Below are 27395 nucleotides of genomic sequence, written 5' to 3'. Positions count from 1 at the left end.
TACAGAGGGTTCACTGCACGGTGCAGCCACTCATAAGCATCAAGAAGAAAAAGGCTAGACTGGACTTTGCTAAAAAAACATCTAAAAAAGCCAGCACAGTTCTGGAAGAACATTCTTTGGACAGATGAAACCAAGATCAACCTCTACCAGAATGATAGAAAGAGAAAAGTATGGCGAAGGCGTGGTACAGCTCATGATCCAAAGCATACCACATCATCTGTAACACCCGGCGGAGGCAGTGTGATGGCGCGGGCATGCATGGCTGCCAGTGGCACTGGGTCACTAGTGTTTATTGATGATGTGACACAGGACAGAAGCAGCCGAATGAATTCTGAGGTATTCAGAGCCGCCATACTGTGTGCTCAGATCCAGCCAAGTGCAGCAAAACTGATTGGTCGTCGTTTCATACTACAGATGGACAATGACCCAAAACATAAAGCCAAAGCAACCCAGGAGTTTATTAAAGCAACAAAGTGGAATATTCTTGAATGGCCAAGTCAGTCACCTGATCTCAACTCAATTGAGCAGCATTTCACTTGTTAAAGACTAAACTTCAGACAGAAAGGCCCACAAACAAATAGCAACTGAAAACCACCGCATTGAAGGCCTGGAAGAGCATCAAAAAGGATGTCCATGAGTTCAAGACTTCAGGCAGTCATTGCCAACAAAGGGTTTTCAATCAAGTACTAGAAATTAACATTTTATTTAAAATTATTGAATCTGTCCAATTACTTTTGGTCCCTTTAAAAACAGGGTGGCACATGTTAAGGAGCTGAAATTCTTAAACCCTTCATCCAATTTTAATGTGGATGCCCTCAAATGAAAGTTGAAATTCTGAACTTCAACTGCATCTGAATTGTTTTGTTTAAAATTTATTGTGGTAATGTCTATAACCAAAATTAGAAAAATGTTGTCTCTGTCCAAATATATATGGACTTAACTTTATGTTGTATAATATTTTTTGCTCGAGCCTGGATCATGGACCTAGTGTGCCGTGGACGGAGGAGAGCCTGCAAATTCCCAACTCTTCGCTAGAGCCCCTGATGGTTGGGTTAGATTTGGCTTTGGATGGAGGCCAGGTGCAACTGCCGGACAGACCTGGGACACATGGCAGCTGATCCTAATTAAGGGGTGTTATATTGCAGACTTTTTATTGCTGTTTTGGACCCCTCAACTTATAAGAAACCATAGTCTATAGTTGCTTCACACACTAGCATAAAAAACTAAGGCTAAGTTCATAAGACCGAGCTGTTCGGTTTTTGCTCAGTTTGACCGGCGGGATTGACCTAATGACTTCATAGTTGCCTAAAGAACAGTTAGTTCAGATCAGAAAACTTACCAGTCGGGACAATTATTGTGAACTGAATGTGGGCCTTATTTAACGGATGTGTGGACCTGCTCTTAGAGGGAACTTTTTATTCATGCTGAAATAGGACTAATTTATAGCACCTACCTCATTAACTACTTGTGCCTGACAGATTTTCTTTCTATTAAAAAAAAACATAAAATTGTGTTTAGTGTAATACACAATTTTGGAATTGCAGACAACATACATGAAAATCATAGAAAGCAAAAAATAATAAAAATATATGTTTCTAATACACAAAAAGTTTTGGCAAATATTTTAAAAGATAGTGAGGTCCAATCCACGGTTGAAAACCTTGTAGAGAAGAGGGGTTAAGTAGGGGTATACTGCTGCAAAACGGGATCCGCACGTATGCACCGACGGAGCCATAGACTAACAATGCAGACAGAGCGAATGTGCGCGTGACGTGCATCATTTTCGGGAGTATACGCCTACAGGACTTGGACACCCACACACAGTCTACTAAGTCTGAGTGCCTTTAGTAGACGTACACGCCCGAAAATGATGGACGTTACTGTAGTGAACATAGTAAGTATAAAAAATAAAAAAAATACAAAGCAATTGGGGAAATGCTCTTTTTTTGCAATTTCAATGCACATGGACTTTTTCTCCCACTTTCCAGTGCATTACATGATAAAATGATTTGTGCCAATCAAGCGTACAACTCGTCCAATGAAAAACAAGCCTCGTATTGTAAGAAAGGGGAATTTACCTTTTCACTGAAGGTAAACACTATTAGAACAATACCTTACTTGGTGTAGCTGTGTAGATGTCGATGCACTGGTGAGCTGTTGGCTTCAGACCCAGATGCCGAACCTGCGCTCCTAAAAGTCCGCTGCACCGGAGAGAAGTCACGTTCCTGTAGAAGGTGGATGCGCAGGTGTCAGCAGCAGCCGTTGGTGGTGGCTGCGGGTATAGCAGGCGAGGACTGCTTGGGTAGCGTGTAGAGCCAGAGACGTCGCGGCCGGAGGCGTCCCTGGATACACGTGGAAGATGACCGACACCGCCGAGCAGTGAGTGACGTCACTTGGCCTTGGCCCTGATGAAGAAGTGCGTGACACTTCGAAACGCGTAGGTTAGGATTGACCCTACTGAGCCCCCGTAGGCCAAGTGACGTCACTCACTGCTCGGCGGTGTCGGCCATCTTCCGCGTGTATCCAGGGACGCCTCCGGCCGGGACGTCTCTGGCTCTACACGCTACCCAAGCAGTCCTCGCCTGCTATACCCGCAGCCACCACCAACGGCTGCTGCTGACACCTGCGCATCCACCTTCTACAGGAACGTGACTTCTCTCCGGTGCAGTGGACTTTTAGGAGCGCAGGTTCGGCATCTGGGTCTGAAGCCAACAGCTCACCAGTGCATCGACATCTACACAGCTACACCAAGTAAGGTATTGATCATTAGCAGTTGCTATTAATGGGTGCGATCTAATACATACAAGTATAGAGCCTAAGTAGTCACCTGTTTAGTTAATAGCAACTGCCGCGCAGGAACTTTAGCAGTTCCTATATGATATAACAGTATCCTGCACGTTCATCAGCTTTAGCCACTTGTAGCGCGGTATTCCCATTGTTGTATATTGGTTCTTTTTGGTTCTTTCTGTCGGATTGGGCACATTATCCGATAGGGATACCAGCGGCACTTGTGGAGCCTACACATATAGTTTTAGCGCCAGTGTATTTTATTGTTCACTATTAGAACAAATCATTGGAGCCAAGATACTGCACAAAATTAAATAACTCTCTTTTATTTCTGTTGAAGTTATTAAATGTAGAGATGGACGAACCCGAACAGCAAAGTTTCGCGTCCAAACCGAACACCTACTGTTCGGGCATGGGCACCACCATGACACCATTATTTATTTAAATAATTAAAAAATATGGCGTGGGGACTCCTCTATTCTTGACAACCAGCCTTGCTGAAGCTGACAGCTGAGGGTTGCAGCCCCCAGCTCTTAGTTTTGCCTGGCTGGTTAACAAAAATACAGGGGAACCCACGCCAGGGTTTTTTTTTAAATTCTTTATTTACAGCACAGGAGCGGCTGATTAATACTCCTATCCCCGCTCCTGCTCTCACTGTTATTAGCGGCAGCAGGTGTCGGATGATGGAAGCAGTTTTCCCATCAGCTGACACCATGGACAGGAGGTAAAGTTTATACCTCCGATCACAGCTGAGAGCTCACGCTGTCTTCTTATAATGTGGGAACCGCGGCTCTTTGACCAGCGGGTAACAATTTCACTGCCGTTCAGAAGTGGTATTGTTATTATCCGGTTCAAATTTTGCCATGTTTCTCCTGCTGCGGCCTGGTCATGGTTGGGTGAACTATTCCTGCCTCTCTTTGATTTGGGAGTGGCTATTTCTTGGTTCTCTTGCTGGCAGCTTGTGTCAGTGATAGTTTTGGGCTTGCTGGGACTGCTACCTGTGAAATCCCTGTGATCCTTTTGCCCCTGACCTCCCTTACCTGTTCCTGACCTGTCTCCTGTACCCGACCTAGTTTGACTCTGGTGTATATCCCCTCCGTTTGTGACTCGGCTAAAACTCTGACTTTGTCTCCTGTTTCCCGTTTTTGTTACCACACATCTGTCTGGCTTTTTGACCTTTTGGCTTACTCTTACTCAGATCTCTGTCTCACGTCTCTGGTACCTTTGCTCCTGGCTGGTTCGGACCCTCGGCTTGCATTTTGACCACGAGTTCTGTTTTCCCCTTTAAACTATACGCTTACCGACTGTTACGGACTTGGCTTGTTTTGACCACTCTCTGTCGCAACCTGGTGGCACAGTACAGCTTGCACTGGGCTGCGGTGTGGCAAGTGTGACCTCTTTTTCTGTCACTCACTCTCCTTCGTGGAGTCTGCACACACCTGCATTGCTGCAGCGTGACAGGTGTTTGCTGCGCTGTCATGCACATTAGAGTGCAGCAAACACTGGATGTTTGGGCTCCCCACTCAAGTGAATGGGGTCCGGGTTTGGGTTTGGGTACCCGAACCCAAACTTTTTGTAACTGTTCAGCCGAACCCACCTGACCCGAACATCCAGGTGTCCGCCCATCTCTAATAAAATGTTAAACTATTTTTTTAACGTCTTCTCTGATGGCTGGGCCCTAGTACAATCATTCCCATCTCGGTCATCAAAGACAAAGATGAGAATAACCTTTAAAGTCTTAATGTCCCTTTAATTATGTTGGTTATCAATATTATACAATACCTCTTATAAAAGAAAACAAGTAATAAAAGCAAAAGAAGAAAGGCGACTCCAGCCAGTACAATAATTGTGATCACCGGCATCGATGGTCCTGCTAAAGCTGAAGAAAGACAAAAATATTAAAATATTAAATTAACAATCTGCTTTTATGACATTGGAGTTATAGACCTTGACCATAAATAGAAAATAAAAATAATCCTTGACCCTCACCTCTTCACTTCTCGGCTCTTCACCGTCACCCGTCTAGTTCTCATCACATCTTCTGATTGCCATCGCAAGCGCTGAATCATTGGGTCTTTGAACTCTGATGAGGCCCAAGTTGGTTCTGTGCAAGCATGTATAGGATCATGACATCACAATGTCCGCCATGACCCTGCATGTTTAGAACTGTAATGGGACTCATCAAGGCCGGAAGTCTTAAACTAGCACGAAGAAACCCAGAAAGTCAACCTTCACGGCAGTGAGAAAGGATGACTGTGAGCGTAACGTTGAGGAGTGGAGATTAGGGTTGAGCGAAACGGGTCGTTCATTTTCAAAAGTCGCCGACTTTTGGCAAAGTCGGGTTTCATGAAACCCGATCCGACCCCTGTGCGGGGTCGGCCATGCGGTACGCGACTTTCGCGCCAAAGTCGCGTTTCAATGACGCGAAAAGCGCCATTTCTCAGCCAATGAAGGTAAACGCAGAGTGTGGGCAGCGTGATGACATAGGTCCTGGTCCCCACCATCTTAGAGAAGGGCATTGCAGTGATTGGCTTGCTGTCTGCGGCGTCACAGGGGCTATAAAGGGGCGTTCCCGCCGACCGCCATGTTACTGCTGCTGATCTGAGCTTAGGGAGAGGTTGCTGCCGCTTCGTCAGAAGCAGGGATAGCGTTAGGCAGGGTCCATTAACCACCAAACCGCTTGTGCTGTAGCGATTTCCACTGTCCAACACCACCTTCGGTGTGCAGGGACAGTGGAAGCTCCTTTTTTTTTTTTTTTCCCCTCAGCGCTGTAGCTCATTGGGCTGCCCTAGAAGGCTCCCTGATAGCTGCATGGCTGTGTGTACGCCGCTGTGCAAACCAACTGCTTTTTTCAAAGCACAAATCCTCTTGTTCCTTCCTTTCTGCACAGCTATCTTTTTTGTTTGTCCACACTTTTTATTTAATTTGTGCATCAGTCCACTCCTTATTGCTGCCTGCCATACCTGGCTGAGATTACTGCAGGGAGATAGTAATTGTTGGACACTCCCTGTTTTTTTTTTTTTTTTTTTTGTGGGAGATTAAGATTGACATTTCTGCTAGAGTGCCATCCCTGTCTGTGTCATCTCTCACTCAGTGGGCCATAGAAAGCCTATTTATTTTTTTGCTTGATTTGGGTTCTAAAATCTACCTAAAAAAATCACTACATCAATCAGTGGGAGAAAAATATTGGCCTCAGGGCTTGTGTGCCACTCCTGACTCCTGTGTGTGCCATCTCTCAGTCAGTGGGCCATAGAAAGCCTATTTATTTTTTTGCTTGTTTTGGGTTCTAAATTCAACCTGAAAAAATCAATAAATCAATCAGTGGGAGATTAATATTGGCCTTTGGGCTTGTGTGCCAGTCCTAAGCGTGCCATCTCTCTCTCTCAGATAGTGGGCCATAGAAAGCCTATTTATTATTTTTTTTATTGGGTTTATAAATTTTCCCTGGAACAAAAGAAAAAAAAAGTGGGAGATTAATATTGGCCTCTGGGCTTGTGTGCCAGTCCTGAGCGTGCCATCTCTCTCACAAATAGTGGGCCATAGAAAGCCTATTTATTTTTTTGCTTGATTTGGGTTCTAAAATCTACCTGAAAAAATCACTACATCAATCAGTGGGAGAAAAATATTGGCCTCAGGGCTTGTGTGCCACTCCTGACTCCTGTGTGCATCATCACTCACTCAGTGGGCCATAGAAAGCCCTTTTTTTTTTTTTTTTTTGCTTTATTTGGGTTCTAAATTCTACCTGAAAAAATCAATAAATCAATCAGTGGGAGATTAATATTGGCCTTTGGGCTTGTGTGCCAGTCCTAAGCGTGCCATCTCTCTCTCTCAGATAGTGGGCCATAGAAAGCCTATTTATTATTTTTTTTATTGGGTTTATAAATTTTCCCTGGAACAAAAAAAAAAAAGTGGGAGATTAATATTGGCCTCTGGGCTTGTGTGCCAGTCCTGAGCGTGCCATCTCTCTCACAAATAGTGGGCCATAGAAAGCCTATTTATTTTTTTGCTTGATTTGGGTTCTAAAATCTACCTGAAAAAATCACTACATCAATCAGTGGGAGAAAAATATTGGCCTCAGGGCTTGTGTGCCACTCCTGACTCCTGTGTGCATCATCACTCACTCAGTGGGCCATAGAAAGCCCTTTTTTTTTTTTTTTTTTGCTTTATTTGGGTTCTAAATTCTACCTGAAAAAATCAATAAATCAATCAGTGGGAGATTAATATTGGCCTTTGGGCTTGTGTGCCAGTCCTAAGCGTGCCATCTCTCTCTCTCAGATAGTGGGCCATAGAAAGCCTATTTATTATTTTTTTTATTGGGTTTATAAATTTTCCCTGGAACAAAAAAAAAAAAAGTGGGAGATTAATATTGGCCTCTGGGCTTGTGTGCCAGTCCTGAGCGTGCCATCTCTCTCACAAGTAGTGGGCCATAGAAAGCCTATTTATTTTTTTTTTTTTGGTTTTATAAATTCTCCCTGAAAAAAAAAAGGGAGATTAATATTGGCCTTTGGGCTTGTGTGCCAGTCCTGAGCGTGCCATCTCTCTCTCTCAGATAGTGGGCCATAGAAAGCCTATTTATTTATTTTTTTATTGGGTTTATAAATTTTCCCTGAAAAAAATAAAAAGTGGGAGATTAATATTGGCCTCTGGGCTTGTGTGCCAGTCCTGAGCGTGCCATCTCTCTCACAAATAGTGGGCCATAGAAAGCCTATTTATGTTTTTGGTTGATTTGGGTTCTAAATTCTACCTGAAAAAAATCAATAAATCAATCAGTGGGAGATAAATATTGGCCTCTGGGCTTGTGTGCCACTCCTGACTCCTGTGTGCGTCATCTCTCACTCAGTGGGCCATAGAAAGCCTTTTTTTGTTTTATTTGTTTTCTAAATTCTCCCTGAAAAAATCATTTTATTTTATTTGGTTTCTAAATTCTTCCTGAAAAAATCATTTTATTCTATTATTTTTTTTTCCTAAAGTCTCCCTGAAAAAAAAAAAAAACAAATCAGTGGGAGATTAATATTGCCCTTTCTGCTTGTGTGCCAGTCTTGACTCCTGGGTGTGCCATCTCTCTCTCTCTCTCTCCAATTGTGGGCCATAGAAAGCCTATTATTTTTTTAGCTTGATTTGGGTTCCAAAATCTACCTGAAAAAATCACTACATCAATCAGTGGGAGATAAATATTGGCCTCTGGGCTTGTGTGCCACTCCTGACTCCTGTGTGCGTCATCTCTCACTCAGTGGGCCATAGAAAGCCTTTTTTTGTTTTATTTGTTTTCTAAATTCTCCCTGAAAAAATCATTTTATTTTATTTGGTTTCTAAATTCTTCCTGAAAAAAATCATTTTATTCTATTATTTTTTTTTCCTAAAGTCTCCCTGAAAAAAAAAAAAAAAAAAATCAGTGGGAGATTAATATTTACATTTGTGCTTCAGTGACAGTCCTGCGTGTGTGGCATCTCTCTCATTTGTTGCCACCAACAACAGAGTGTGTAACATTGTGCCTGATTTTCGTTGTGGTCTCACTCACCTGTAAAGGGGTAGCTAAATCATACTGAAGTTATAGCTCACCGTGTAAGTTGTGTGACAGCAACAAATACCGTTAGTTTGTTTACATTTTTAAAACAATGAGGAAGTCTGGTGGAAGAGGTCGTGGCCGGGGGCGTTCATTGTCAGCTGGTAATGAGGGTAGTGGTAGTGGTGGAGCATCAGCTGGTCGTGGGAAAAAAAATATTGCACCTAAGTCTGGAGCTGTGGAGCCAGGTTCGTCGTCTGGCTACACAAGGCCTCGAACGCTCCCTTTTCTGGGAGTAGGAAAACCGCTTTTAAAGCCGGAGCAGCAAGAGCAAGTTTTGGCTTATCTTGCTGACTCAGCCTCTAGCTCTTTTGCCTCCTCTCGTGAAACTGGTAAATGTCAAAGCAGCGCGTCGTTAGTGGATGTTCACGGTCAGGGACAAGTCTCTTTCTTGTCCTCTTCAGCAAAAACAACAACAGAGAAGAATGCAGCAGGCGACACAACGGGTTACTCCATGGAGCTCTTTACACATACCGTCCCTGGCTTAGAAAGTGAAGCAGCTAACAGTCCATGCCCATTACAAGTTGAATCTGACATGGAGTGCACTGATGCACAGCCACAGCCAGACTACTATGCTGGTCCTTTGACTCAGACCACAACATTGCCCTCGCAGGGTAATGATCAAGAATCAGACCCTGATGAGACTATGTTGCCCCATCACGAACGCTATACCACCGACCGACACGGTGACACAGACGAAGTTGCACACGAGCTACAAGAAGAGGTAATAGATGACCCAGTTCTTGACCCCGATTGGCAGCCATTGGGGGAACAGGGTGCAGGCGGCAGCAGTTCTGAAGCGGAGGAGGAGGGGCCGCAGCAGGCATCAACATCGCAACAGGTTCCATCTGCCGGGCCCGTATCTTGCCCAAAACGCGTGGCAAAGCCAAAACCTGTTGGAGGACAGCGTGGCCATCCGGTTAAAGCTCAGTCTGCAATGCCTGAAAAGGTATCCGATGCTAGAAAGAGTGCAGTCTGGCATTTTTTTAAACAACATCCAATTGATCAGTGCAAAGTCATCTGTCAAAAATGTTCAACTACCTTAAGCAGAGGACAGAATCTGAAAAGTCTCAATACAAGTTGCATGCATAGACATTTAACCACCATGCATTTGCAAGCCTGGACTAATTACCAAACGTCCCTTAAGGATGTAGCACCCTCGGCCAATGAAGCTAGTCAGCAACGCAACATCCCTTCCGGCAGTGTAGGGCCACCATTTTCCGCACCACCTGCAGTATCTGTGCAGGTTTCTTTGCCAGGCCAAAGCAGTCAGGGTCAGTCAGGGAATCACCAGTTTCGTAGTAGGAAACACTGCATCTAGGGCACCGGCGGCAACAATACCATCTCCCACCGTCTCTCAGTCTGCCATGTCCACCGGCACCCCCGCTAGTTCCACGATCTCCAGCTCTCCAGTCCAGCTCACCCTACATGAGACTATGGTTAGAAAAAGGAAGTACTTAGCCTCGCATCCGCGTACACAGGGTTTGAACGCCCACATAGCTAGACTAATCTCGTTAGAGATGATGCCCTACCGGTTAGTTGAAAGCGAAGCTTTCAAAGCCCTGATGGACTACGCTGTACCATGCTACGAGCTACCCAGTCGACACTTTTTTTCCAGAAAAGCCATCCCAGCCCTCCACCAGCATGTTAAAGAGCGCATCGTCCATGCACTCAGGCAATCTGTGAGCACAAAGGTGCACCTGACAACAGATGCATGGACCAGTAGGCATGGCCAGGGACGTTACGTGTCCATCACGGCACACTGGGTGAATGTTGTGGATGCAGGGTCCACAGGGGACAGCAAGTTTGGGACAGTTCTGCCTAGCCCACGGTCTAGGAAACAGTTGGCTGTAGCCGTTCGCACCCCCTCCTCCTCCTCTTCGTCCTCCTGCAGAAGCGAGAGCTCGTCCACAGACCGCAGTCGCACAACCACTCCATCCGCAGCTGCCACTGTTGCACACCAGGTCTCCCATTATGGGGCAGCTACTGGCAAACGTCAGCAGGCTGTATTGGCTATGAAGTGTTTGGGCGACAACAGACACACCGCGGAAGTTCTGTCCGAGTTCTTGCAGAAAGAAACGCAGTCGTGGCTGGGCACTGTAGATCTTGAGGCAGGCAAGGTAGTGAGTGATAACGGAAGGAATTTCATGGCTGCCATCTCCCTTTCCCAACTGAAACACATTCCTTGCCTGGCTCACACCTTAAACCTGGTGGTGCAGTGCTTCCTGAAAAGTTATCCGGGGTTATCCTACCTGCTCCTCAAAGTGCGTGGACTTTGCTCACATATCCGCCGTTCGCCCGTACACTCCAGCCGTATGCAGACCTATCAGCGTTCTTTGAACCTTCCCCAGCATCGCCTAATCATAGACGTTGCAACAAGGTGGAACTCAACACTGCACATGCTTCAGAGACTGTGCGAACAGAGGCGGGCTGTTATGTTTTTGTGGGAGGATACACATACACGGGCAGGCAGTAGGATGGCAGACATGGAGTTGTCAGGTGTGCAGTGGTCAAAGATTCAAGACATGTGTCAAGTCCTTCAGTGTTTTGAGGAATGCACACGGCTGGTTAGTGCAGGCAACGCCATAATAAGCATGAGCATCCCCCTAATGCGTCTGCTGATGCAAAGTTTGACGCACATAAAGGATCAGGCGTCTGTAGCTGAGGAAGAGGAAAGCCTTGATGACAGTCAGCCATTGTCTGGCCAGGGCAGTGTACAGGACGAGTTAGTGGGCGAAGAGGAGGAGGAGGACGAGGAGGATGATGGGGATGATTATATTTTTAATGAGGAAGCTTTTCCGGGGCCACTGGAAATTGGTGGCGCGGCAAGGCCGGGTTCTGGTTTTTGGAGGGACACAAGTGACGTGGATTTGCCTGAAACTGCCCCTCAACCAAGCACAACCGCAGATTTGAGAACTGGAACTTTGGCCCACATGGCGGATTATGCCTTACGTATCCTCAAAAGGGACACACGCATAACTAAAATGATGAACGATGACGATTACTGGTTGGCCTGCCTCCTTGATCCTCGCTATAAAGGCAAATTGCAAAATATAATGCCACATGAGAACTTGGAACTAATATTAGCAACCAAACAATCAACTCTTGTTGACCGTTTGCTTCTGGCATTCCCTGCACACAGCGCCCGTGATCGTTCTCACACGAGCTGCAGGGGCCAGCAGACCAGAGGAGTTAGAGGGGCAGAAATCAGAAGTGGCGTTGGCCAGAGGGGTTTTCTGACCAGGTTGTGGAGTGATTTTGCTATGACCGCAGACAGGACAGGTACTGCAGCATCAATTCAAAGTGACAGGAGACAACATTTGTCCAGTATGGTTACAAACTATTTTTCATCCCTTATCGATGTTCTCCCTCAACCGTCATTCCCATTTGATTACTGGGCATCAAAATTAGACACCTGGCCAGAATTGGCAGAATATGCATTGCAGGAGCTTGCTTGCCCGGCAGCTAGTGTCCTATCAGAAAGAGTATTCAGTGCTGCAGGTTCAATACTAACAGAAAAAAGGACTCGTCTGGCTACCCAAAATGTAGATGATCTAACCTTCATTAAAATGAACCACAACTGGATTTCGAAATCTTTTGCCCCACCTTGCCCGGCTGACACCTAGCTTTCCTATGAAAAGGTCTTGCCTGTGGACTATTCTGAATGCCTTTTCCAATCTCGTAATTTTCTGCACCTGATTGTCCAGCATACGACATGTTTACACCTCACTAAATGGCCAAACTCCCCACACGGGGCCGTGGTATCGACACTTGGCGACAGCACCCGTGAGAGTGCTGTTTGTCTGAAGAGGTGGGTGTGCCCGCTTTTGGTCGACGGCACAGCCACTGGGTCCCTCCTAGTACAATAAAGTGTCTCTGGTGGTGGTGGTGCGCACCCAACGTCATACACACCGTTGTAATATGAGGGGCCCTGGGCCTGTACCGCCGGCCACAAGACAGTTCCCCCCCCCCAGCTCAAACAGTGCTCTACCACTTGCAAAATTATCTCACAGCTCCACCAATGTTTAGTCTATGCGCTGACATCCTTCAATGCCTGCCACTGACAATACCATTGTATTGACATTTTTGTTATGTTAGGCCTTCGAAGCCTGTCTGCGGTCACTCCTTCCACTATGCCTCCACTGACCACACCACTGCTGCCCGTGTACCCCTGGAACCAATTTAAAATTGCCTACAGCCAGCCCAATTTTTTTACTTTAGGCCTTCGATGCCTGTCTGCGGTCACTCCTTCCACTAGGCCTCCACTGACCACACCACTGCTGCCCGTGTACCCCTGGAACCAATTTAAAATTGCCTACAGCCAGCCCAATTTTTTTACTTTAGGCCTTCGATGCCTGTCTGCGGTCACTCCTTCCACTAGGCCTCCACTGACCACACCACTGCTGCCCGTGTACCCCTGGAACCAATTTAAAATTGCCTACAGCCATGTGTTATTATTTTAGGCCTTCGATGCCTGTCTGCGGTCACTCCTTCCACTAGGCCTCCACTGACCACACCACTGCTGCCCGTGTACCCCTGGAACCAATTTAAAATTGCCTACAGCCATGTGTTATTATTTTAGGCCTTCGATGCCTGTCTGCGGTCACTCCTTCCACTAGGCCTCCACTGACCACACCACTGCTGCCCGTGTACCCCTGGAACCAATTTAAAATTGCCTACAGCCAGCCCAATTTTTTTACTTTAGGCCTTCGATGCCTGTCTGCGGTCACTCCTTACAATATGCCTCCACTGACCACACCACTGCTGCCCGTGTACCCCTGGAACCAATTTAAAATTGCCTACAGCCAGCCCAATTTTTTTATTTTAGGCCTTCGATGCCTGTCTGCGGTCCGTTCTTTCTACTACTACTACACTGACCAGGCCACTGCTGCCCGTGTTCCCCTGGAACCAATTTAAAATTGCCAACAGCAATGTGTTATTATGTTAGGGCTTCGATGCCTGTTTGCGGTCACTCCTTCCAATAGTTCTCCACTGACCAGACCAATGCTGGCCGTGTACCCCTGGAACCCAGCTGAAAGTGCATGTAGCCTCCTTTTTTTCTTTGTTTTATATTTAGAAAGCCCAGATGAACTACGCTGTGCAACGGTTCAAGCTACCCAGTCGACATTTCTTTTGCGAGAAAAGCCATCCCAGCCCTCCACCGGCATGAAAAAGTCTGCATTGTCATAGCACTCAGGCAATCAAACAGTAGAAAGGTGCATCTGACAAGAGACGCATGGACCAGTAGGCATGTCCACAAAAAGTTACGTGTCCATTACGGCGCACTGGGTTAATGTGTTGGATGCATGGTCCACAGGGGACAGCCTACAAAGTCTGTCTGCAGTCCCTAATTCCAATTTTCCTCCGCTGACCACACCACTGCTGCCCGTGTACCCCTGGAACCAATTTTACAGTGTCTACAGCCTAATTTTGTTATGTTAGGCCTACTACGCCTGTCTGCGGTCCCTCCTTCCAATACTCGTCCACTGACCACACCACTGCTGCCCGTGGACCCCTGGAACCTATTTTTAATTGCATAGAGCATCCTTTTTTTAATAGTAGGCGTACAAAGTCTGTCTGCGGTCCACTATTGAAATTGTCCTCCACTACCCAGAGCACTGCTGCTTGTGTACCCCTGTAACTTTTTTAAGCTGCAGTGAGCCACATTTTTGGGTTAAGTCCTACTACCTGTGTCTGTCTGCGCCACTCAATTCAGCTGTGTTCCTTTGAAAAAAGCTGAGCGTCAATAGTCTTGTTTTCAGCCTCTAGGAATTTTAAAACTGCATTGGGGGTACAACTTTGGTAGGGCCTACTAACGGTGTCTGCCTCCCCAAGGTGTGCCCCAGGTTTCCTCGACATTGCTTCGATCTTAATGCTCTCGTTTAGTAGTTGTTGGAAACTACACTGCATTAGGCCTACAAATTGGGTATGGGGTGTAGAGAGACGGTGTGTTACACTCCAAGGTGTTCCCCAGGTTTCTTCCACATTGCTTCGATCTTCCTACTCTCATTTAGTAGTTGTTGCAAACTACAATGCATTAGGCCTACAAATTGGGTATGGGGTGTAGAGAGATGGTGTGTTCCACTCCAAGGTGTTCTCCAGGTTGCCTTTCCTGAGCTTCGATCTTCCGGCTCTCGTTTAGTAGTTCTTGGAAACTACACTGCATTAGGCCTACAAATTGGGTATGGGGTGTAGAGAGATGGTGTGTTCCACTCCAAGGTGTTCTCCAGGTTGCCTTTCCTGAGCTTCGATCTTCCGGCTCTCGTTTAGTAGTTGTTGGAAACTACGCTGCATTAGGCCTACAAATTGGGTATGGGGTGTAGAGAGATGGTGTGTTCCACTCCAAGGTGTTCCCCAGGTTTCCTCGCCAATGCTTCGATCTTCATGCTCTCGTTTAGTAGTTGTTGGAAACTACGCTGCATTAGGCCTACAAATTGGGTATGGGGTGTAGAGAGATGGTGTGTTCCACTCCAAGGTGTTCCCCAGGTTTCCTCGCCAATGCTTCGATCTTCATGCTCTCGTTTAGTAGTTGTTGGAAACTACACTGCATTAGGCCTACAAATTGGGTATGGGGTGTAGAGAGATGGTGTGTTCCACTCCAAGGTGTTCTCCAGGTTGCCTTTCCTGAGCTTCGATCTTCCGGCTCTCGTTTAGTAGTTGTTGGAAACTACGCTGCATTAGGCCTACAAATTGGGTATGGGGTGTAGAGAGATGGTGTGTTACACTCCAAGGTGTTCTCCAGGTTGCCTTTCCTGAACTTCTATCTTCAGGCTCTCATTAAATTGTGGTTAAACGGAACAACTGCATTTGGCGTACTAGTTGGTTTGGGGCCTACTATCGGTGTCTGCCCCTCCTTGCTGTTCTCCTGGTTTCCTGTCCTGAAATTCCATTTACAGGCTCTCGTTAAGTAGTTGTTAATGTTAGACTGCATTTGGCCTACTAGTTGGGTTGGGGCCTACTATCGGTGTCTGCCACTCCTTGCTGTTCTCCTCCACTGAACAAAGCTGTGCCGCCTGTTTACTACGGTTGCCAATTTTGAACTGCATTTCGACTACTTACTGATTTGGGCCTACTCTCTGTGTCAGCCTCTCAATCCAGTTGTCCTCCACTGCAATGCCCCCTGGTTAGTCCTGTGTTACCAATTTTGAACTGCATTTAGCCCACTTTATTCTTTGGGCCTATATCTGTGTTTCCTCCTCATCCTGCCCATTGCCCAGCCAGTGATAGAGGAGTCTGCTGGTACATTGATCCATAACGCAAAATTCCCCGTGCACGCTACACAGCAAGATTGTGACCATGCTGAAAGTCAGGTTCCTCTTCCCGCATACCATACCACCTTACACGGGGACAAAGAGGAAGGTGCAGATGAAAGTGCAGGTTCCTTCATCAGGTGGGGGGAGGAATACTAGTTGGCGACGTCACTGGCACAGGGCCTCTCATAGTACGCAAAAGTGTTGCTGCCGGTGGGAGGCGCCCCCGCCATGCAAACACACCGCTGTACTTTGAGGGGCCCTGTGCCAGTGCCAATGCCAACGAGTGGGCCCCCCCTGCTTGCTCAGGTTCACAGCACTTGCAAAGTTGAAATACTTACCTCTCCCTGCTCCACTGCTGTGACGTGGTCCAGATTTACTGGGCCCACTAATTACTTGAACCAGCCCTACCCCCCACAACTTTAGCAAAATGACCCCCAATTTCAAATGCCTTCCAATTATTATAAGGTAAATTACGATTGACAAGCTTCTTTAACAAGAATGGATGTTTTTGCCATTAAAATGGGCAGTGTAGGTGTTTTCCTGGCCTCCCCTCACTGCCGACTATGCTCCCTCATTGACTTGCATTGGGTTTCGTGTTTCGGGCGATACCCGACTTTTCGCGATAATCGGCCGATTCCACTCGACTCGACTTCTAAGATAGTCGGGTTTCGCGAAACACGGCTCGACTCTAAAAAGGTCAAGGTCGCTCAACCCTAGTGGAGATTATTTTTTTTTTATAAAGAGAACCAAAGAGATATAGCGTCTGACTAATACATTTTTTTGCATTCACATTTCTTTTTAGTCTTGTGCCATTTGTTGACATTTTTGCTCTAAAAATTATTCAAAATGGCGAATGCAAGTTTATGAATTGTTTATTTTTTCTTTTTATTTCTTATCTGCCATTTTTGTGAAAAAAATTAACGTGATCAGTCAAAATGTCTGACGCAGCTCTAATGTCTCTGCAAATAAAATTTCAACTACAACTAGCTACATATTAGAGGCACATTCTCGTTGCGTTGAACCCACTATGCCAAAAATTAAAAAATATGGCACGTTGATGGATTATCATGACAGTCAGGGTCTTGGCTTGAATTAGATTTGCTAACCCGCCGTGATGTTGTAGGGACATTGTGAAGTTAATGTATTTGTATCATTAGGTTAATCTTTAAGGGTTAACAGATTAAACCTTTACATCATCAAACAAATGGTCACTTACCTTCAATACGCAGGGTTACACTTTGCATAGATTTGGGGCCATTTTGGAAAGTTGCATTACATTCCAGGGAACGGTTATTGTCCTTCGAGGAGGGAGAATATTGCATTTCAGATTTCACTTCCCAATTACCTTGAGACCGGTTAACGTACTGAGTGATGGTTTGAAAATTTTGTATATTCCATGTTAATTTTGGAGGACTTGAAGCACAAGTATAATTTACGGCACAAGTTATGTTGACCTTTGTACCTTCTATAAGGTTTTCAGACCCTTTGATTACTGGTTTCAGGGGAAAATCTAGAGAGAAGGAGTGAATATATGTCAACCTTCAAAAACGTATCTATTTTGGATTATTTCTTCTTCCAATATAATCTACCGTATGTACATTTAGAGTTGGGGTAATTTGTCAAACCTAGTCATTAGAAATGAGCATATCTTTAGATATTAGAATTTGCAAGATTCTCTAAATTTTCCGGCAAATCGAAAATAAATCAAAGCCTCCAAATGTCCAGTAAAAATGTGTGACACTCTTTTCTTAATCTTTTTGTCATGTTTTCACAATCTATCTGAACAGTTCAAGTGTTTTATGGCTTTCTTTCCCTATCTCTAGGGCTTATCTGTGACCTGTGACGTCTTCTCACTGTCCAGATTCACTTAACCCTGCTGTTGTCTTCGGTCAAAAACGACCGACCTTGAACTTCAATATTCTTTAAAATATTCAAGATGCGGCTCTGAAACCCGTGGCTGACCGACCCATCCTCATTTAAGTCAATCAGCCACAAGTTTCAGAACCGCATCTTGTACACCCCAAATAATACCAAAGTTCAAAATCGGTTTCCCCAGACCGAAGACAACAGCAGGGTTAAAAATGGCTGCTACATTCCCTATCTCAGCTTTTATAAAGACTACGACATTATCTCTAGATTGAATGTGCTAAACCATGTGAAGTGATAGCTGCAAGACATCATTGAGAAGCCTACCCAGTCGCTCCTGAGGTCATGTCAACCTTCACTGGCTTTTGTAATCTTTAATTTTTAGCGAGGTTTTAATTGGCATGTGTTATTTTGGGGGATTTGCAGGAAGTAAATTGCAAGCCGGGTTGAGCAATTTCCTCAAGATATGATGTAAGTTTGATTCAAATCATCTCTACTAGACAAATACAAAATCTGTGGAAGTTACCAAGCGATAGAGAAATTACAATGGTATTAGACATTCAAAAGAAAAGTTATTTCAACAAAAAAAATCCTATACATATTATTTTAGTTCTAAAAAGTCAATAATTTTTCAAGAAAAAAAAGACTAAAGAGTAAACATTTCTAATGTTTTAGGCATCTTCAACACCACCCCTGTATTGTTTTCATTTATACATTTTTTTGTTTTTAAAGTTCAAAAACAATAACTTTTCAAATAGAATTCTCAAAAAAGTTTTCAAGTTTATCTTTGACCATTTCTAATTAATAATGTACATAATTATTGTATTTCCAACTTAGGTCACTTTCTATCCTCAACACTGAATCTGTACATGTTGTCTATTTCAATTATTATCCAACCGACCTGAGACGCCCACTGTGCAGAATCCTCCATCAAGATTGTAGGCGTTTAGAATCCTGCTTATTCCCGGATAATATTGTCCCTCATTTTGTACGTTATTTATCCTCAATGAGCAGCTGTTTCTTCTCATCCGGACCAGAGATGTGCGTCCTTTGTATTCCCTGTTTACCTTATCACGTGATTTATTATTATATACCACTATGTCTCTAGTAGAGTTTCCGAAGAACCAAAGTAAGTTGAAATCGTTGACCTGAGTTGGATGGGTTAAGGTGCAAGGAATCTCCAGACAGGAACCCCTCAAAGCTCTGATGGTTCTAGGAAATCTGAAGTTCCAGTCACTGCAAGTTGATCTGTGGAAACAACCTGCAGATGACATAAATGTCATATTAATTTAGAGGTTTTTTACATTTTCTCTAGACCCATTTGTAATTTTTTCTAAAATTTTCTCCCCTGTGATGTGTGTGTAAAAAGAGTCGGAATACTTTGTGCAGCTCCTGTATCTTCGAATTGCAAGACATCTTTAATTCCTTACAGACCTTCACCTTAGGCTGGGGTCAAACTTGTGAGTTTAATGTGAGAAACTCATGCATCAATACCCGGCACTGCCGCCGGCACTTGGGATTGCATAGAAATACATGCAGCTGCACGCTCCGGTCCCGAGTGCCCGGTATTGATGCCAGAGGCTTGCGTGAGTTTCTCGCATTAAACTCGCAAGTGTGACCCCGGCCTTACACGTAGGGTACAAGCCGGAAACAGGTGTATGGAGAAGGCTTGAGGGTGAACTTGCCCAATACCCAGTAGGTAATGGCTATATGTTACTGCCAGGACGAGCTTGTAACAACAGCAATTGGCGCAAAGTGCCACTCATGGTTGTTAAGCTGTGAAATGCCACTGTCAACCTCTGACAATGGCATTAACAGCACGCCGGGATAGAGGCACTTTATTCCATGCATCCATCGGTACACCCGTGACGTGATCGTTGGTCGTCGATGGATTGGAGTCTGTTGAAGACTTCTGCGCTTGTCATTATGGAGCTCCCTTGAAGCCCCTCCTGTGGCCGGGCTTCAAAGGTGACTATGATTTTTACTATATGCATAAATATCATGGCATTGTTTCATATACAGTAGTACAAGCGATCAAATGATTGTAGAATCATGTCCCCTAAGGGGACTAATAGTAAAAGTGGAAAGCAAAGAAAAACGTTTTAAAAACTATGAAAAAAAACCCATAAAAGTTCAAATCCTTCCATTTTCCGCTATTAAAAATAAAGATAATCACAAAATACACATATATGGTGTATCTGCATCTAGAAAAGTCCGATCTATTAAAATATAAAAATAATTAACCCGATCGGTAGACACCATAAATTGAAAAAATTTAAGAATACCAGAATTACACTATTTTTGGTCATTGCACTGCCACAAAAAATGCTGTAACAAGAGATCAAAATTTCATATCCATCCCAAAATGGTATTGGTAAAAACGTTTTCTTGCTCCCAATAAACCATCAAACAGCTCCATCGACTTAAAAATGAAAACGTTACGAGCCTCTGAAATGGCGACATCATAACCTTAAATCTTTTTTTTTTTTTTTTATGTATTGTTTTTTTCACCACAAAAATAATGGAAAAAACTAGACATGTTGGGTATCTCCATAATCACACTTAAGAGATGAAGAAGTAGAAAAAACAAAAATGCAAAAACGAAAATTGGCTGTGACGTGAAGGGGATAAAGCAGTTTGTCTCCGAGGAGAACAAGAGGATCTTCATCTGCCCAGATTGGTGAGGAACCCATTTACATCTGATGGTAATCTGGGCTGCCTAAAATTGGCTGGGTCGGAAAATGTAATTCTAATATGCAATGGGGCCTTTAAAATCACATCCTGTATATTTGGAACATATACAGACGGCAATAGAAAAATAGCAATTTCAATGTATAGACTTGTCCAAAGCTTCCAAAGTTATCCTCAAATCGTCTTGGATACAAAAATTCTAAAAAATAAGAGCAGCACTTAAAAGTCCGATGATTAAAATTCAGATATTAATCAGCTTATGCACCAGTGGGAAAATGACAAAAAATTGTATTTTTTTTAAAGAAATAAAATAAACCAAGTAAGCATAGAATAAATATTGTAAAGCATTTTTTTTTAAATATACATGTTATACAAAAACTTAATTTAAACACTAGGTCATTTTCTGTCTATGCAGAGTACTTCTGATCCATACAGTAAGCCACATACCTGTAACATTGATCCTTACCGGCGTTTGCACATTGCTTAAGTTAGAAGAGTTTATCGTTATTTCTGGGAAGAACCACGCCGTGTATTTCACACTACTGATTCTCAGCGAGCAGTCTCTTCCACTACCTACAAGGGAAGTGCGATTTCTGTACTCTTTGTTGACCCCACTGGAGTCATGACTGTTAAAAACCTGCTGATGTTGGTTGTTTCCATATATGTCCACCATATACCAGATCAGAAGAAACTTTCCAAGGTTATAGGGAATATTGGTGCTACAAGGGATCTTCACAGTGGAATTTATTGATACATCTATGGATTCCGGTAATGTAAATGTCCAGTTAGCTTGTTGTGAAAATGCAAAATACCCTGGATAGAAATAAAATTTGGAAATTAGTTGGAATTTAAAACTACAATTTCCGGAAAAGTGAAATTTCATTCTTTAAGCAAATTAGGTCAAGTGGACCCATTGGGTATTCCCAAGCAAGGTAAGCACTTCGACTCTCATCTTTAAACCCTTCAAGGATCCAGTGTTCATTTGCTTTGCATCTCGAGTTGTGACCAGGGATGAGCGGACCCATGAAAGTTTGGGTTCTGATACCCAACCGAACTTTAGTCCAACATTTGTTTCGGGTGCCAAAGCTGTACCTGAACTTGAACCACTTGAACCTGAACCCAAACTTCATTGAAATCATAGGGGACCCAAACTTTAGTCCAACATTTGTTTCGGGTCCCAAAGCTGTACCTGAACTTGAACCACTTGAACCTGAACCCAAACTCTGTTGAAATCATTAGGGACCCGAACTTTAGTCCAACGCTTGTTTTGGGTGCCAGAGCTGTACTTGAACTTGAACCATTTGAAACTCCTGGAAAATGTCTCTATCTCTGGACTTCCGAACTGTAAAATGGACTTCCAGGAGAGGTCCATATTCTGAGTTCACCACCGGAACCTAGGTGTCTGGTACAAGTCCCAAACTTTACAGTTCTGGTTCTCTCTTCTCTAGTTACCACTGCATGGAAAATATCCACACATGCGTTACACAGGGATGCACATCATAGAATTTCAATGCTACAAATGAGCAATGATTATATCAGTCAACACATAGGTAAATTGTTGGAAAACATTTACAATTTACAATAAAAACAACATACCAGCTACTATCTGGTGACCACTGCATGTGTCAATTATATTATCATCGCTGCTGAAGACGGTAATTGGCTTCAGTAGTCACTTGATAGCAGTTCTAACATTAACACTACTGGAAAACTAAAGATTCATTTACATGGAAATATAAGAAATAACACATTTTCTTTAGAATTCTCTTTTCAAAGGAAAAAAAACAGGTTGTCAGAAAAAAGATATGCAAATTCCCTCTTCAGAGAGGAAGAGGACTTGAACTCTACTGCCACCTATTGGAAGTAGCAATCCTAAAAGTCAATACTAAGCCTTTACCGGACCTTACCATATGACTTAGGATAAAAGATAAACTGGAAAATTAATTTGCAAACATGGCATTTCGAGGTTTTGCCTCTCATAAGTACAAAGTATGAGATCTGATTTGGCTGTATCAGAGGCTTTTCACTGGGATTTAAGGAGTAATGTTTCCCCTTGTAGAGAGTGGCATGCCTGGCATGTCAGTGTAAGGAGGCTTATTAGCTTATAAGTCATATATAGAAACTTGATTCCAGCTCACCCAGTTACTCTATGCTCATCCACCTGGGGCTCAGACACTGGCCTCACTTAGGCCTCACATCAAGGATAATTAGAAAAAATGATGACATCTGAGTGCAGTCAGATTTCTGTGGACTCACACAATGGAGAGGATGGAGAAATCTTGCTCTCTTTCTTCTCCGCATCTGTGCTACAATTCTGTCATACGAGAGAATCTGATCATACTAAGCTGACACTCAGCTCAAACCCGGATCAGAGTTTGAATCAGAGTTCAATCCAAGTGTCATTTACATAATCGATCTGATTTTCTTGATTAAGAGAATCTACACTTGTAAGACCCAGTCTTTTACTGTAAAAACCTCTGATATTTCAGAGGTAAACATACTTGAAAGCACAGTAAGGGATGAGGTGACCAGTTCAAGAAGCTGATTCACATCAGCTGTTCCTTGCCATAACAGCTAGACTGAAATGATTCTTCCTAACTGTGAGTATGGAGTCAGACCTATCAGTTTGAGCAGGCAGGGAGAAACTTGCAAGGACCTACCTCTTTGACTAGTCAACTGACGTGCCTCTTGGACTAGTCAACTGACCTGCTTCTTGGACTAGTCAACTAAACTGCCTCTTGAACTAGTCAACTGACCTGCTTCTTGTACTAGTCAACTGACCTGCATCTTGGACTAATCAATTGACCTGATTCTTGGACTAGTCAACTGATCTGCTTCTTGGACTAGTCAACTGACCTGCCTCTTGGACTAGTCAACTGACCTGCCTCTTGCAATAGTCAACTAACCTGCCTCTTGGACTAGTCAACTGACTTGCCTCTTGGACTAGTCAACTGACCTGCATCTTGGACTAGTCAACTGACCTGCTTCTTGTACTAGTCAACTGACCTGTATCTTGGACTAGTCAACTGACCTGCATCTTGGACTAATCAATTGACCTGATTCTTGGACTAGTCAACTGATCAGCTTCTTGGACTAGTCAACTGACCTGCCTCTTGGACTAGTCAACTGACCTGCTTCTTGGACTAGTCAACTGACTTGCCTCTTGTACTAGTCAATGGACCTGCCTCTTGGACCAGTCAACTGACCTGCCTCTTGGACTAGTCAATTGACCTGCCTCTTAGACTAGTCAGCTGACCTGCATCTTGGACTGGTCACCTGACCTGCCTCTTGGACTTGTCAACTGACCTGCCTCTTGGACTAGACAACTGACCTGCTTCTTGGACTAGTCAACTGACCTGCATCTTGGACTAGTCAACTGACCTTCTTCTTGGACTGGTCAACTGACCTGCCTCTTGGCCCAACCAACTGACTTACCTTTTGGACGAGTTAACTGACCTGCCTCTTGGACTGGTCAACTGACCTGCATCTTGGACTGGTCAACTGACCTACTTCTTGTACTAGTCAACTGACTTGCATCTTGGACTAATCAACTAACCTGCCTCTTGGACTAGTCAACTGACCTGCCTCTTGAACTAGTCAACTGACCTGCCTCTTGGCCCAACCAACTGACTTACCTTTTGGATGAGTTAACTGACCTGCCTCTTGGACTGGTCAACTGACCTGCATCTTGGACTGGTCAACTGACCTACTTCTTGTACTAGTCAACTGACCTGAATCTTGGACTAATCAACTGACCTGCCTCTTGTACTAGTCAACTGACCTGCCTCTTGGACTAGTCAACTGACTTGCCTCTTGAACTAGTCAACTGACCTGTATCTTGGACTAGTCAACTGACCTGCTTCTTGTACTAGTCAACTGACCTGCATCTTGGACTAATCAATTGACCTAATTCTTGGACTAGTCAACTGATCAGCTTCTTGGACTAGTCAACTGACCTGCCTCTTGGACTAGTCAACTGACTTGCCTCTTGGACTAGTCAACTGACCTGCATCTTGGACTAGTCAACTGACCTGCTTCTTGTACTTGTCAACTGACCTGCATCTTGGACTAATCAATTGACCTAATTCTTGCACTAGTCAACTGATCAGCTTCTTGGACTAGTCAACTGACTTGCCTCTTGTACTAGTCAATAGACCTGCCTCTTGGACCAGTCAACTGACCTGCCTCTTGGACTAGTCAATTGACCTGCCTCTTAGACTAGTCAGCTGACCTGCATCTTGGACTGGTCACCTGACCTGCCTCTTGGACTAGTCAACTGACCTGCCTCTTGGACTAGACAACTGACCTGCTTCTTGGACTAGTCAACTGACCTGCATCTTGGACTAGTCAACTGACCTTCTTCATGGACTGGTCAACTGACCTGCCTCTTGGACCAACCAACTGACTTTCCATTTGGACGAGTTAACTGACCTGCCTCTTGGACTGGTCAACTGACCTGCATCTTGGACTGGTCAACTGACCTACTTCTTGTACTAGTCAACTGACCTGCATCTTGGACTAATCAACTGACCTGCCTCTTGGACTAGTCAACTGACCTGCCTCTTGAATTAGTCAACTGACCTGCTTCTTGTACTAGTCAACTGACCTGCCTCTTGGACAAGTCAACTGACCTGCCTCTTGGACTAGTCTACTGACCTGCCTCTTGGACTAGTCAACTGACCTGCCTCTTGGACTAGTCAACTTACCTACCTCTTGGACTAAAATCCAAGGATAACCTGGCACTCAAAAATGTTTTGAAATGCAATAATTACAGTTTATTTTTATCCAGACATAGAACCAATTTGTTTGCTGAACGTTTTAAATGCATTTGTTTTGGAGGCCTGAGCAATTGAACTGTTCTGAAGAAGGTCCGACAGGGACCGAAAACGTTCAACAAACAAATTGGTTCTATGTCTGGATAAAAATAAACTGTAATTATTGCTTTTCAAAAAATATTTGAGTGCCGGGTTATTCTTGGATATTTGTGACTCAGGGTTGGATACCCTACTCGAGCACCAAAACTCATATTCCCACAGAGTGCCGTGTTTATCTATTTCTACCTCTTGGACTAGTCAATTAACCTGCCTCTTGGACTAGTCAACTGACCTGCTTCTTGGACTAGTCAACTAACCAGCTGTTAGGGCTAGCGGAATGAACCGAGTAAATATAGATGGTTTTATTGTTATTGGTGCGTTCTCAGCCCGGGGTCCACCGTGCAGGAGAACCTGCTGCTAGCAAACGGCGGCACTATATGGCGGTATGGACTAACTCAGTTAATTCACCAAGTAGCCATGAAAGCAAAGCACTGTGCTCTGTTAGGCTTCACAGAGGCACAGGCTAACTGCCCAAACAGAGAGCAGTCAGTGGTCACGCATGCACACAAAACTCCTCGCCGGAGGTGCCAGCATTCTAGGGGCTTATTTCAGCCAGGTCCCTGAATACATACAAACACAATCTCCTCGCCAGAGGAGCCAGCATTCTAGGGGCTTATTTCAGCCGGGTCCCTGAATACACTCTTACGTGACCACACTGGCGCAAAGCACATAACATAGAACAATACTAGCGCATGGCCGTGCGGCTATGCGAGCCTTAAATAGTTGCAGCACATACAGGACCTTCCTAGAAGGACCAATGAGAGGCTGCCACAGAGCGTGAGCACCTACAGGACCTTCCTGAAGGACCAATGGCCTTAGCTGCAGTATCTGATCATGTGACCCTCGATCCCCACTGAGAGATCTTACTCTGGGCATGCTCAGAACGAGAAAAGCAGGACTTAGTCCCAGAAGCGTCTGCTCGCCGCTGCCCAGCACTGACTCCAATGACAGAAGCAGGAAAAGCAGCAGTAACTCTTTGTACAGAGTCAGACTGAGCGAGACGCTGGGACCGACGTCTCCGCTGAGCAGGCTCCACTGCGGCAGGAGAAGAATGGTAGACCGCAGCGGAGATGGCCAAAGATTCCTCCTTTGCAGAGGCGGGAACTCGACCCCTAACACCAGCCTCTTAGACTAGTTAACTGACCTGCCTCTTGAACTAGTCAACTGACCTGCCTCTTCGACTAGTCAATTAACCTGCCTCTTGAACTAGTCAACTGACCTGCATCTTGGACTAGTCAACTGACCTGCCCCTTGGACTAGTTACCTCATCCTTTGCTAGTCTTTCAACTATATTTAGAGCGAAACATATTGTAGATGCTTAGAATTTTGGAGCTAATCTTCAATTCATTTTTTCCTATCTTTCCCATTAATCATTAATAACTTTACATTGTTGCTACAGTGAACAAAGAAAATAAATAAAAACTATATTTACGTTACCTGAAAAAGTTATTAAGTAAAAAGTCAATTTCACGCATTCAAAATGTGATGTCATTTTCTTCAGTTTACATTAGAATTATTGGGTTGCTTCAATTCGCTTTCCTATGAAACGTAACAAAAAATATAAAAAAAGTTATCTGCTTACAATTATTTAGGAAGTATGTAGACCTGCTTCCAACTTATCAAAAAAGTAAAGCTAAATTGGTCAAATATAGAGATAAATTGGAATTAGCTGAAATTGTGGGTAAACCAACTTGTATACTGATGGTCGTGTAAGAAAAACAGCTACTCTAATTGACCCAATGAGTAGATTAAAGAACCAGTTCAATGACTACTTTGACTCTGCCACAAGTTCGTTTCTTACCATTCTTTTGTCTTTCAGCTATCTTTTTTGCAAGTGGTATTTGTCCTTTTTTTAATACAAAATTGCCTATAAAACTAATGACATTTACATGTAATTTTATACATTAAAAAATATACAGTACCTCATCATCAGACGGTAGCAGGTATCATCCAAAGAATAAAGTCAGATGCAGCTTTGTAAAGGAAATAATTAGTCAACAAGGAGGAAAGGTTGTATAATATTGTCCGTTATGTGGTCTTCCAATTTAGAGAAGCAGTTGCCGTGTGCTAATAGTCCGTGTTTCTTCAGCCAATGCAATCCAGGTTCCTTAAAGGGAATCTGACAGCAGGTTTTTACTATATAATCTGAAAGCAGCATAAAATAAGGACAGAGACTCTAATTCCAGTGATGTATCACTTAGGGTACTGGGTGCAACAGTTTTGATACAATCATAGTGTTCTCTGCTGAAGATGTAGCAAAGCTCGGAATGCTGAGCCCTGAATAATCCCGCCCACATCACTAATTGGCACCTGTGTTGTGAACACTATATATTAATATAAAGCTGCTAAACAGTGGTGGAG

General features: G+C 44.1%; 1 protein-coding gene across 2 annotated transcripts in view; it reads right to left on the bottom strand.

The window, feature by feature from the left end:
- Nucleotides 1–27033, bottom strand: part of LOC138651039 (uncharacterized) — a 39320-nt gene extending 12287 nt beyond the window's left edge. Inside the window, exons 1-7 of one of the 2 annotated variants that reach the window (XM_069740977.1) lie at nucleotides 26957–27033; nucleotides 26472–26573; nucleotides 20608–20973; nucleotides 18371–18730; nucleotides 16820–17113; nucleotides 4570–4666; nucleotides 1454–1487 (exon numbers count right to left, since the gene is read on the bottom strand). In XM_069740977.1, the coding sequence (XP_069597078.1) occupies nucleotides 1454–1487; nucleotides 4570–4666; nucleotides 16820–17113; nucleotides 18371–18730; nucleotides 20608–20973; nucleotides 26472–26526 (1206 nt within the window). In that variant the 5' untranslated portion in view covers nucleotides 26527–26573; nucleotides 26957–27033. The remainder of the gene's footprint in view (nucleotides 1–1453; nucleotides 1488–4569; nucleotides 4667–16819; nucleotides 17114–18370; nucleotides 18731–20607; nucleotides 20974–26471; nucleotides 26574–26956) is intronic. The other variant, XR_011315430.1, reaches the window with a different exon arrangement.
- Between the last annotated feature and the right edge of the window lie 362 nt (nucleotides 27034–27395).

The sequence above is a fragment of the Ranitomeya imitator genome, chromosome 10 (genome assembly GCF_032444005.1).
Source record: "Ranitomeya imitator isolate aRanImi1 chromosome 10, aRanImi1.pri, whole genome shotgun sequence".
In the NCBI taxonomy this organism is placed as follows: Eukaryota; Metazoa; Chordata; class Amphibia; order Anura; family Dendrobatidae; genus Ranitomeya; species Ranitomeya imitator.
This window is presented reverse-complemented; position numbering and strand designations above follow the sequence as displayed.